Raw genomic sequence first — 13,610 nt, forward strand, 5'->3', positions numbered from 1 at the left:
AGATAATATTGCTCTCTATCTTTGGACTGGGAAGGAAGTTCCCACTGAGCCCTGTGAGTAAGTACAAAGCAACAATGTCTCCTTCTGCAGAGGGTGGAACGTTTCTTTTCTTTTGCAGTGCCTAGTTTGGATAATTTATCCCGAGCCCAACAGTGGTGGGGACTGTGATGCACATTCGAAATGCAAGTGTGATGACCAATGAGTGCAGATAACCTGTGGGGTTCTTTCAATACTACTGCACTGATGAAAGTGGAACTTAAAAATGTAGTGAACTGCATCACAAGGCCACTTCATATCGTGTTTTTTTTCTGTGTCCTAGACTTTTCTGAACTGATTTTTTCAATCTTTTTCTCTTTCAAAGCAAGTCCTTCAGAACTGCTTTCTCTCTCTCTCTTTGTTCCTGATTTCAATTTAAAAAATGTACATTTTTGAAAGACAAGGAGTTGAGAGAAATTTGAGAAGGCAATCTGGCGAGTTTTCAGGACGGCGTGATAAAGAGTCTGATGACAAATCGGTGTGTCGCGGTCAACACTAAGACTGCAGGAGAAAGGGATTGAACACAGTGACGTCTGATCTGTCCTCGTCTGGATGTAGTACATTAATTCAGGTTTGCTCAGGGGGTGTGAGAAAAGCCTGCGGTCGAACTTGGTGCTGTAAATTATCTAGCAAAAAATAGATTGTTTTCTCATTAAGAAATAATTCCATGTTTCCACCTAATTTCAAACTAACAAGCAAGAAATCAATGAGAGGGAGCTGGTTTTCACATTGTGCCAGTGAAACCTACAGTACATCCTGTGCTGACAATGAACAGAATTTTGTATTACAAGGGTGCAATTCTGGGCTATGATGGTGAACAGTTGGGTGCTGAAAATTTCAGATTTGGTTTCCCTCATATTGTACATTTTCCAGTTTTTCTTGTTTCCATGAACATTTCATTTATTTTCTTCAATTACAGTGTGATCATTTAAATTGCTTTATTGATTAGACCACAAAAGAAGCTTGCATGTCTTTGTTATGAAAGCACGGATCAAACCCAAACAAATTTTGTGTTTTCAGAAACAGCCTCAACATCTCTGACATCTTATTTCAAACACTTGGCAGCTGCATTGCCTTTTCTGGTTCATGGATGCAGATGCTATTGTCACAGCCTACAAACACATGACCCTTATCTAGAAATCAAACGGTTTTCATGCTTCCCCACTGAATGAGCTGTAAATTGCTGCCTTTTACAGCTTCAAATTAGGCCGCATTGAGAAGGACGGAGTGGACATGGGGAGCAGGAGCTTGTTAGAAGTCACTCAAGTCTGTTGACTGAACACTTGATGCCTTCCAGTATCTCCGAAGTAAGCTGTGATCTTTTTTGACTGGAGCACCAGTACCCGAGCTCTTCAGTTAACAGAGCTTAGCTAGACAAAACAAACACCCTGCCTTTTGGATTGATTTGGCCAGTGCCGGTTATGTGTTTGACTGTGGAGATGTTGCCATAGCCCCCCTGTATTTTAAAGACCCCCCCACCCACCCCCCCAAAAAAAATATCATTGAGCCTCAAGCTGTGCATTAATACTTGATATACTGTATTTCTGCACAGAAGATTTCACCAAGCACTGTAATGTTCACCCACTATCGGGAAAAGTGAGCCATTTTTTCTCTACTAATGATGAATCGAACAATCGAGCATGCAGCTGTTGTTGCACTAGTAATCCAGCTCGACACAAGAGGACCGCAGGTTCAGACATGGTTTCTGCATTTGGCTGTGGAGCCGGCGGAGTGAAGCTTCCATCTGTGGGGTTAGGACTGATCGCCTCTAAATTAGAATCCCTCCTCCCAGAATTCTTTCTAGGCCAATCACCTAACCCCCTACCAAATGATGAAGATCTGGAGTCACCAGGTTTCTAAATTGCAATTTACAGCAGTTCTGGTTAAGAAAACTCAAGCATTTTTGGAAATAAATATGGGACCAATATTTCATAGGACCAGGTTCCTTCTCTTATACCTGCCTTCCTGGCAGTGTGTCACTGGAGGGGTATTGGGCTCACTGTCTCAGTGCTTAATGAAATTGTATCATGGCACAGTACATCTAGGATTTATCCCTTACCAGTGCTGTGCATTTGAAGACTCGCCATCTTCCGATTCTTTTTTTGGACTTACCTGCTTAGTTTTTTTTCAATGCTTTCAGCTTGCTGTACTTTTAATAAAGCAGACTTATTTGAGTTCACTCTGTGTTTCTTTGCCTGGGAACCATGCCAGCAACAGAAGCCTTGTGAACACAGCCTGGAAGAATTTACACACCAGACAGGAGTCCCTTGGTTCACAGCACTGGGTGGATCTGTGGGAAGCCATTACAAAACTCGAGCTGTAAGCAGTGGCACCTGTGTCCAAAATTAAAAATCAAGCCCATGTCTGTCCTGCATTCTCTCTTTCTTGTTCCTGTGTGTTAACACAGCCGATGGACAGAAAGATTTACCAACTGAAAGAAAGGAAAGTTAAAGTTTACAAATCAACAGCAAGTACGTCATACCATAAACTGCAATGGCTGAAGTTTTTTTTTTTCGTTTTTGTGGTTTTTTTTGTGGTTTTTTTTTCTGTATCCGTACAAGACATCAATAGCCCGTAGAGTTCAGCTCTTAGACGGAAGTTAACTGTAAACTCTTTAAAAATACAAGAAAGGCACCTCCCAGCGTCATAGAAACAGGTCCGAAGGATCCCATCCGCTCGCGCGACTGGCAGGCAGCCCCCGCAGTGCCGTTCCCAGAGTCCCGAGAAGAGAGCGTCTCTCGGGTTCGCGCGCGCCTCCGCCGATGCAAAGCTCCAGAGCGTGCCCCCCCTCTCCTCGTGACCCTCCCTCTGCTCCAGGCCTGGGAAGAGCCCGTCTAACCCGCTCCCTGGCCGTGACACAAGGCAGGAAGCTACGGCGGCTCTGAAGCCCAGGTTTCCAAGGCCTCCGCGGAGAAGAGAGCTGCTGAGGGGTCTACGCGCAGAGACCTCCCCCTCGTGCCCCTCGCTGCGGTTTGTCACGAGCTCGTCGTGCATCACAGTTGTGGATTTAGGTACTGCAGTTTGCTTATAGACAATATCCCTCAAACTGCCGCGAGTCAGGTGCTGTCGCTGTCTTTAGTTGACCACCTATGTATTGCTTGTGTATTTTGGTTCATCCATCCATGACCGTCCGTCTTCTTGTGTCTCCAGTTATGGTTCACGTTGTTAATCATTGCTATTATTATGTCGACGACGATGACTATCCTTATTAGCTGTGTGTTATTTGATGTCTGCTTAAAATTATTGTGCTCACCCCCCAATCCCTCTCCCCTCCCCCCACTCCCGCTCCCCCAGCGCCGAGCGAGTCCCGTGCACGTCTGCCACAGGCGGACACTCACACGCAAAGCGAAGACACACACATCTGCAGGCGCCTGCAGGCTGCGCTGCTGGGGTCCCCCACACTGCCCCCTCCGCGCCACGCCCCTGGCCAGCCTCTTGGCAAAGCCACAGCCGCGAAAAAAGTGTGGCCACCCCCCCCCCCCCATCGTACCCCCTTGTGCGTCCATCTCGCTCGCCCACTCTCGTGCTCTCACTGCTGGGCCGTGGGGAGTGGGTGGGTGTGTGTGTGTGTGGGGGGGGGCGCTCTCACACTGTCACCTCCGTCTTGCTGTTGGTGACAAAGTAAGGCTGTGGGGGCAGGTAGTGCTGGCTGCGTGCGCTCTGCAGCTCGTTGACCTGCTCCACCATGCAGGGCTTCTTGGGGCCGTAGATCTGCCGACGGCCCATCGTCTCCGTGTCGCCCCAGCCCTTCAGGGCCCCTGGGTTGGCGATGGTGTTGGAGCCGTAGACCAGCGGGTGCATGTGCGTCTTGTTGCTTTTGGACTTGTGGCCGTTCTGCTTGCTGAAGGTCACCTCGGGGCTGAAGGGCAGGCTGGGCTCGTGGTCCACGCGCACAGGGTGCAGGGGCAGGCTGCCCTTCGCCGCCAGCTCGGCCAGGTGCCGCCTCTTGGAGTAGAAGTCGTCGTTCGCCTTCTCCGCTGGTAGCCCGGAGACAGACACGCGCAGGGGGGCAGACAGGGCAGGGGGACGGGGGGGACAGAAAGATCACAGGGGTTAACAGACAGGAAATGGCCATTGCTCATGGTTTTAGTGATACCAGAACCACTTTTCCCAGCATGAAGAGTGATCATTGCATGACTTGTCCAATTTGATGTAAAGCTTGATTGGTGAAAGATTTGTCTTATTATACGCTGCGTCTGAAGACCTTTTTAACTTGCATGAGAAACTTGGAGGCTGCTGGGGTTGTAGGAATAGGATTTTCCCAGGGCAAGAGGCCAAGTAGACCTGCTTTGTGGTCTCAGATGTTTCCCTCCGTCAGCGCCTGACTGATTAACACCACTGCCATGAAGCCGAGCTGCCGTGTAGCCGTGCTGAGGTGATTCAGACAGGCCTGGGGGGTGAAAGCAACCCTCTGACAGCCGAAGCAGGGTAACTCTGCCAGGGCGGGGCTGGAAGTAAGGTGTGGGCGACTGCGGAGCACGTCGGCGCCTTCGCGGCAGGAGAGATGACAAATCTCTTGTGAATACTAATGGAGGCATACAACATTATTTTCAGAAGGAAAGCTTAATGAAACTTTATTACTTCTATATAACTTTTATACTTAGTATAAACATCATCGTTTCTTATAATCCCCTTTTCTAACGCTTCCTTTGTTAACGGCAGATGGTGCTGCGAAAGTGTGCCTTCGGCCGATAAAACCTTTCCGATACCTAGCAGGGAACATTAAGAAACTCCCACCTCGTCTCCACTCCTTATTATTACACACGCTAGCTCAGTGGCCAAAGAAGGCCATTGTTTCTGCCGTGCTGTGTGAGCAGGGATCGCTGTCTACAAGGCTTTGCTGAAATCCTTTCCCCTTCTGTTCCTTTCCCACACAAGCGTGGCTCAGTGCTGCGGGGGCTGCCGTGAGCGCGGAGTCTCTGATTCACGCTCCCCTCACCCACACGCTCCTCTCCTCTGCGTTTCAGGCTCAGGATCAGTATGGGAAAGGGCTGCCTCGTCTACACTGACCTCCGCTGTTTTGTGCCCTGCTGAGGGAGCGCCGGCCTGCCCTCTCGTTACACGCATAGCCGTGCAAGAGTGGCGCTTTCATCCTGGTTCTCCCAAGACGAGGAAATATGCAGAGAGAGATGAGTCAAAAAAACTAGCAGACGCAACAAACAGACAGGCAGGCCTAGAAATAGAGATGGGAGATATAAATATATCCGTGCAAAGTGATTTTTTTTAAAAAACCATTCTCCGCGTGCCTTTTTCTGTCTGCCTCTCACTGTGACGTGGCAGAGGCATATGGCACACGTAATCCCGGCTTGCAGATTTCTAACTCCGCCAATGAGGAATGCAGGTTACTTAAGAATGAAGTTGGTTGTTCTTTTAGGTTGTTTCCCATTTCTCCTCGGCTTCACTGACAAGGGCAGGAGCACAGGAAGAGTGGACAGACTCTTTCGTGTGCACTCTGGCTGCAGAACGAACATGGCAGAGGTCACGTCCTGCTCCTTTCACTGCCAGAAGCTAATTGATCCCAAAATCTCATTCAGCCGCTCTGGGAAGAATCCCAGAGTATCAGCTTCAACAGCCTGGCTTGGCAGTCTGTTCCACAGCCTCATAACCCCGTGCACAAAGAAAGTGCCTTCCTAATTGCCTCTTATTTTCCACCTGCGATCCTATCTCAGTGTGTCACTGATGGGCTGGCAGTGACTGGGGCTGACTTTGGAAGTATCTTTGAGGATTTTGAAAACTTGACGTGCCATCTGCAGTGTTCGTAACGGAAGAGATTCTGCAAGATTCTTTTTTGTTCTTCCTCAGTGGTGAATATGGCATGCACAGAGACATCCCGTATTTTAATTAGGACGGCATTTGCAACTGTTAATGTTTCACAATGAAACATTAAACGCAAATGGTCCTGGATACAGGGAAATGCTATAATGCTTACAACAAGAAAAGACTGATACTGTACTTGATATTGGAATGAGGTCTACGCACATAACAGCTCTAATGAAAAGCTGTGATCTTGAACGTTATATAACTATACTCTTATCCAAGACAGTCTAAACAGCAGACATGAGCTTCTTTTGCAATTACAGATATATTCTGGCAGTAATAAGCATGAAAGAGCAGACATCTTTCAGGTCTTGAGCAACACATTGTATATACTGTACTTCTCAAAACAAGAAAATTACATCTTAGAAAGAATAAACGTTGGCAACATTTAATAACCGGTGAAAAACAATGAGTAGTCCTTAATTCTGGATGTAGTCTACATAAGCAGATGTTACCTAGTGAGCCCCTGTTGTAAGTATTATTCTGCCTAGATGTAATTACTATACTATATAATACTATAGTAAACCACGGTAAAGGCATAGTAAAGTAAAATTACCATAGTAAATGGAAAGAGAGAGAGGAAAGGTGAGCAAAGGTATGGTGGATTGAGGCAGATGGATGGCAGGCATGGTGAAACCACAGGTGACCCACTGTGTTAATTATGGTATATCGCAGGAAGCATTCATAAGCAGGGGCTCTATTACATCAAAGTGCAGTTTCACCTGCACTTCTGTCTGGTTGCGAAAGTAAGGGATAAACGATAACTGCAGCTGCCGGAGAGAAGCACCGCGTTTCTGGAGAAGAAGAGACATTTGCACCCCCTCCCCAGACCTCCATCACAGTTAAATGGCGTGAAGCCTGAATTCTTACCAGGTGCATCGCCCTGCTCCATTGTGCCCTTAATTGAAACATCAATTTGTTGCCTTTTCATTTCCTGTGTTTTAATTCCCCAACAGTCATTTTTAATAAGGGATTTTAATGAGGCCTTCCTCAGTGGCTCAGCCAATTTGATTGTTTGTGTGTCTCTGCTGCTTGAGTGGTAAGCGAGGGGTGTTTAGCCCAGGTTAACAGCTCCAGCACTGATGAGCTGATCTGCAGGGGTTTCTGCTCTGCGGGAGTGCTGCGATTTCTCCGCTGGCGCCAGCGGTTTTTTCCTAGTGGTGTCACCTTCTTTTTTTCTACCCAAGTTAAAAACTCCAGCACGTCCGGTACAGAGGAAGTTCAATATTCCTCTTCTAGTTCGAACGGTGTACGACCCCTCTGAGGACTCAGGCACGCCAAACAGCTGACCGCGACTCCATGCAAGCCATCCAGCCCAACATTAATGCACAGGTGCTGTGGGTGAATGGCAAATGAAAACAGTTTTGCCAGAGGAGAAACGCTTTCAGTGTGCAACTATAGATCGCGTGCAATTGTTCTGAGAAATTAGAGCTCTTGAGCATCCAAGGCTGTACAGTCCAGTGGTGGTCGCTTCAATTATTTATAATCGTCCAAGTACTGCTAGGTGTTATTTTTGTCATTTTGTTTACTTGTTATTATTTACATTACTACAATCCCTGGGAAACATACACACATCTGACTGCTGGTAAACAACTCATTAGAGTCGCTGGAGGGCTTGTCTTTCCTGTTAATGAGGATTTGGGATGATAGATGCCAGCCTCCCTCCACTTGGTAAAGTGTGTGTTTTCCTGGATGTGTGTTTGTTTCTCCACTCATGTGCCAATGGGCCAGTGCTGCTTCCCAAAAACACCTGTGTCTTCTCCTTCCTCGGCTCCGTTCCTGTCCACAACTGTTGTATTCATCCCAGCTCTGGGTCTGTCCTGGGCCCAGAGGCAATTCTGGTTCTGGTAGTCTCCAGGGAGGGAGAAGGGGATTAGGCAATGATCAGGCCAGCCTGTGTTCCTCTTGGTCACCATCTGGTTGTCTTAATTAGCTCTGCCTAATTGTGACAGCAGGCCTGTGTGTCCATTTGAAGCAAATATTGTTTTAGCTGCCCGGGTATCTGTCACTGCAGTAAACTGAAAACATGACAGGTACTTTTACACATTACTCCTTGCTCTCCAGAAGTGTTTTCTCATGTGATGGAAACTGCTACAGTTTTTTTAAATGCATTTAAAATGAATACGCAGACGAGAGATGACTAGCAACTTCTGTCTCCATGTCCTTAATGTTAAACAGTGGCTGGAGTTTCAATTCCAAAAAGGAAAGCTTTTCCATGTCAGCCTGTCTATTCTAAATTTTTTAGAAGTGGTGTGGGGGAACTGCAGTTCAGCACATAGCATTGGGATCTGCCGATATATTCCCGGGCTCCAGATGGTCCTAGGAAATATGTATCCTGACACTCAAAGCACAGTATTTAAGAACTTGTACCTTAATCTTCCCCGGCAACCCATTACAAAAGCGTTTGTTTGACTTTCAGGGCTGATGTCTCTGTTACAGTCTTCAGAGAGTGATCTCGTTTGAAGGAATTTTTCTTGTCTTTGTTTCCCTAATTATCTATCTGTCGAACAGCTCTACAGTGGTTTAGAAGCTGAATGCTTTCAGCTGGATTCTAACATCTTATTGAGTTCTAACATCTCGCCGTACAGATTCTATTGAAAGCTTGAACGCTTGTTGACAGCTGTCAGCTGACTGCAAGCTTATTACGAGGTTGACTTTGAAGTCAGACTAAATGATTCTTGTGGAAGCTCAAAGGATCCTGCCTGAGTTCGTAGGAAATTGTTTTTTTTGAGGATTTGTAGTACCAATTTAGTTTGCTTTGGGTGGTCGAGTGGTAAAGAAAATTAAGTGATCTACCTACACCATGTGGCAAGAGAGCTTTTAACTGTGAATCCCAAACATTGGGAACATCAGTGTGACTCTCCTATTTGTTTAGAAGCTCACTCAAACATTCTGAGTTGACATGCTCTCAGAGTTCACCTTCTTAAACGAAGGCTGATCCTGCACATCACTGCCCTGCTCTGACGTGTGTTCAAGAGAGATTGAGTTCTGATCCAAGGCCATGCTGAGTGTGATTATCGTCCTGCTTGTAGCCATTCAGTTTAAGTGGACAGTCTTGCACAGGTGAGTCCATCTAAGAAGCTACCCACTGAGGGTGTTTAATTTGGTACTATTTTCTTCTATGAATGTCAGCCTGTTGTGCAAACAGCAATTATTGCTTTCAAGGCTTGCTCATGGGAGTTGGTGGCAAGCACGTGCAACCTATTTTTCATTATCCTTTCCCGTTGTTGGAAAAATGGCTATAGCAATTTCATGTCAGTTTAATATCTCGACGGGGAGGGAACCCTGGGGGTTCGGCCAGTATCGATGCATACTGTAGATCTCTAGCTAATCCTGAGGCTTGTGGGCCAGTGACCACACTGCACCCCTTCTCCAGCTGGCATCAGCTCTCTTGCAGGACACGGTGGCGCTCACAGCCTCTCGAAGGGCTCTTCCAGTAAAGGTGTCTCTCTGAGGGCAGGTTGAGCTCGGCGATCGTGGTTTTGCCACCAGCCGACTGTGACTGATGTTCCCCTAGCAATGGCGCTCCAATTCCCACAACCCCAATTCACACTTCTCTCCTCCAATCGGCACTGTAACACCGGGTCAAGGGCAGGCGGGTCATAGAAGTCTGCCCACAATTCCTCATTCTCCCCTGTGTGCGGTCACAGGGTTCGTAGCTGTGAGCTGAGATGTATAAAACACAATCAGTGATTCCACTGCTGGGTATTATACTGGTGGGTGTATGCAGAATGAGTGGCGCTTCTAACATGAGGCTGAATGGCTCTGACAGTTGGGCGTGTTGTGGGAGAGTCTTTGCAGATCCTCATTCCTTTTGTCTAGTAGCACAGAGGTCAGAGCCACAGAGGGGGGTCTCAAGCAGCTGACGATTCTGCACTAGCTGGGTAAGTAAACAATCGTCATTCCGATTTTCTTGGGGGGAAAAAAATGATCCGTGAAAAGAAAAACATTCTATATGTTGGTTTGTCTCTCGTGAATTCTTAAATGGGGACAGGGTCTTCACTGGCTTTAAAAGCGACAGGGTCCATACGATAACATCCTTTCTTAGTAATGTCGTGAGCCATCATGTCATGCCACACAATAGGCCAGCAAGAAAACGACATGGATACAACACTGTAAAATTAGAAGGTTTTGCTAACAACTTGACCATGGAATTGCTGTCTTACAGAAGTGTAAGGACAATGAAGATGTAATGGCTCTGAAAGTTCAGTGAAAGTTGACTGCAGGTGGGGAATAAGCAGTGATGTAATGCCCAAGTCATAAGAGCTGAGTTCACCGAAGGCGATGCTTGACATTAAATATAATTGGCCCCAGGTACATGTGAAACAAGGTGGGAAGGTCGAACATCTTTAGGCTGAAGACCCAGCTACCCTTTTTTTATGAGGTACCAGTCTCTGCTGCTCGGAGTCTGGTAGAAATCTAATACTGTGACCTTCGAGAGGCGCTAGGGCACAGGGAAGAGCATATTGATTGTGAGAGCGGCAACTGATCCGTTCCCAGAACTCAGCCTCACTGGGATTGTGGAGCAGAAGGCAATTAGAACAGAAGCTCAGGAGTAAATAACACCAGCTCACTCCAGCTCTCTGGGAGACTGGGGTCATTTTCCACTTGTTTCGGTTCCCAAATTCCTCGATGCGCTTTCTTTAGAATTGTCACGTGTGTGCTAGTGGAGGATAAGCATTTATAACACACAGCAAAACAATGAGAGTGAATGTGTTTACTGCATGAAGTTAAAATACCACAAATGGTGGCATTCCTCTTAAGTTGATTTGTATAAGACAAATGGGAGGACCTCTAAAAGTATGTGGATTTTTGCTCAGTTAATCATTCTGTCATCTTTCTCTTGGAATGACCAAACTCTCGATGGACATTACATTCTAATATCAAATTAGATTTTAAAATAGCTCTGAATTCAGCAAAGATTCATGACACTGAGATGTGGATAGTCTTTATAGTTAGGGGTCGCAGCGGTAGCCATGGCAGTGGCTGAAGGTGTGAGCCTGCGCTGGAGGGCGTTTCAGTGGCGGATGGGGCCAGACTGATCCCCAGCCCGGCCGGGGACAAGGGGGGGAGTCTGGGAGCGGCGAGTCCTTACCCACAGCCTTGAGAGAGGCGTACTTGTTGAGCTCCTTGTAGGCCTGGGGCTGCTCGTAGGCGTGGGTCATCTGGCCCAGGGTCGGGTAGTGGGGCTGAGACGTGGTGGGCAGGAGGGGTGAGCCGGGGCCAACGTTGTTCATCTGGGGGCCTTCTGGAGAGAAACGAGACAAGGCAGAGCGAGGCATGAGCTGTCTGCTGAGGGGACTTCCTGTGGCGCGCGTGACCCCTTAAAGAGTCTGGATCGGGCTTAAATCTGTGTATAGGTTGATATAGCATTACAGAAAAGACATTTATTTTTATTGCTCTGTTTATTTGTACTGGCTCCATGTTTTTTTGTCAGTCTCCGTGTGCGCAAAACATAGCTGCTTGGAAGCCAAACTAATTTCCGAAAAAATCCCACAATGAAGTATTATCATATCACATTGCATCATACTGTATTACTCTTGGTATTAATTGGATATCGACTTCTCTACCCCTTGTACCTCCTCATGGACATGCTCAGGTGTTCACTGCTTTGCGAATTACAGTCTCACTGGTATTAAATAGGATTCTAAATTATGATGTTGAACCTGAAGTCGTTACCGTCTAATGGTCAATAAAGGCTGCCTGAGGCACAATGCCAAAGACAAAAGAAAATGCAGACTGACACCGACACCGCTGCAGACTGAAGCACATCTGCAGCAGGAATCTGCCGAGTTTTTCAGAATGACTAAACGATTCAGAAGAGCTCTTTGTCAATGTCGCTGTGAAGGTCAGTGTCCAGATTGAGTGGACAGCAGCGGACATGCTAAATGATAGCACCTGTGAGAAATAAGAGATGTGAATGTCCACTTCTCTGGCCATTCCAAATTTCCAATACTCCCACCCTCTGAAATTTGATGTTTATTTTTTTTAAGATAAGAATAATAACTTTGACTTATAAAGTGCCTTTCCAAACCCAAGGATGCTGTACAATAAAAAGTGAATGAAGAAAAAAATAAACAAGAGCATTCAGGTCTTTACAGATGTGGGCAATCAGACGTGGACCTTGGTAAAAAGGTGAGTTTTGAGTTTGGATTTGAAGAGTTAAAGATGCTGTGGTAGCTCAGATGGCAAGGGTGCCTAGCTCCTGACTGGAAGGTCCTGGGTTCAATCCCAGGTAGGGGATCCTTCTGGGGGTAACAGGCAGGCCGGAGCGTGATGCTGACCACATCACCTCCACCTCCAGTGTCGGATGGTTAAGAAAACGGGTGGCCCTTGCTCCCCGTTCCCCCATGGGCCTTTATAGCCTGAAAAGGGGACCTAATTACCTAAAGATGTTTGGTCTTTTAGAGTGCAAGTAAGGTCATTCCAAAACACTGGAACAGTGGCAGGACAGGCACGGTCACCAAATGTCCAAGAGTTAGTCCTGTGGACGGTGAGCACAGGACCAGCCTCAGCTGACTGGAGCCTACAAGAAGGAGTGTAAACATGGAGGAGCTCAGAGGTGTAGGAAGGAGCCAGATTTTTTAGAGCCTTAAAAGTCAGTAACTAGATCTTGTATTGAATATGTGACTTTGTAGGCAACTAGTCTGCAGAGACTTAATTGAGATATACTGTCAGAGTCTAGTGTGAGTTAGAAGTCTACCTGGAGAGTTTTTTACATACTGGAACATATTGCAAGGCTTAGCTTACTCTATCATAATACAACACATTACGAACTTCACCAGACCCTTCCTCAGGAATTTTTCACTTTTATGGGATTATTTTCCAAAAAGCTGAACAAACATGTTCATTGTGAAGGAAAAAGCCTTGTGATTAGTACTGGGGATTTCATAATTAGCTTAACATTTCTGTTTCAGGAGGTATCATCAAACCTCTTTCACGCCATTCTGTACCACAAACAGCTCCCTTGATTGGTTAATTGGTACTTAACCTTGTTTCATAAAACCAATGCAAACCAAACATCTAAGCAGTAAATGGTTTGGAAGTTGTGCTTATTATGAAAGCCCTGTTCTGTTTTGTATTTCTTCCCCGTAAACTGCTGCTGTTTTCCAGACAGGCTAACTGTGACTTAATTACTTTTTTTTGTTAATTGAAGCCATTATGCAAGTTTTGCAGCTGCTGCTACTCTATATTTTCTCTGTACTCCCAGTGATGCTAAGAGCTGTTTTCAGCTGGAAAAATGTTCTAATTTGTTTATATAATCATAATTCCTTGCTTTTTATGTTGGGCTTCTCATCCATAAGGATCCCAAAGTGCTCTGAGTGTAGGAGGGGACTCATCCACCCATCGAGAGCAGCTCCCACCTGGGTGATCTGTCGCAGTCATTCTGCGCCTGTAGCTGAACCACACAGTGAACGAGGTGCAGAAGTTATTTCACCAAATAAACAGTGGAGAAATTGAGGGGGACTAGACTAAACATGCCTGAAATAGAATTTAGCTTGGATACCAGCGCTCAGCACCTCTACTCTTACAAATATTGAATCTTTCTATGACCTTAAGTATTTAGGATCTTGGTTTAATCTCTCTTCCAAAGATGGAACCTCCTAAAACTGTCCTCAGTCACTAATATTCAAGCAGCAACTTGACTTTCCTCTGAGGACTCCAGTCCGGCAAGACTCCAAGGTCGTATGGCTATAAATGAATCAAGGTCTTTTGTGACCAGTTAAAGCGGCCCTGTATTCAAATATCACCCTTGT

General features: G+C 46.3%; 1 protein-coding gene across 1 annotated transcript in view; it reads right to left on the bottom strand.

Moving 5' to 3' along the window:
• Positions 1 to 2,511: 2,511 nt before the first annotated feature.
• shisa9a (shisa family member 9a) overlaps positions 2,512 to 13,610 on the bottom strand; it is a 79,906-nt gene continuing 68,807 nt past the window's right edge. Inside the window, exons 3-4 of the mRNA XM_088936404.1 lie at positions 10,949 to 11,101; positions 2,512 to 4,013 (exon numbers count right to left, since the gene is read on the bottom strand). Coding sequence (XP_088792530.1) covers positions 3,622 to 4,013; positions 10,949 to 11,101 — 545 coding nt within the window. The 3' untranslated portion in view covers positions 2,512 to 3,621. The remainder of the gene's footprint in view (positions 4,014 to 10,948; positions 11,102 to 13,610) is intronic.

This window comes from Atractosteus spatula, chromosome 18, assembly GCF_055471065.1.
Source record: "Atractosteus spatula isolate fAtrSpa1 chromosome 18, fAtrSpa1.hap1, whole genome shotgun sequence".
In the NCBI taxonomy this organism is placed as follows: domain Eukaryota; kingdom Metazoa; phylum Chordata; class Actinopteri; order Semionotiformes; family Lepisosteidae; genus Atractosteus; species Atractosteus spatula.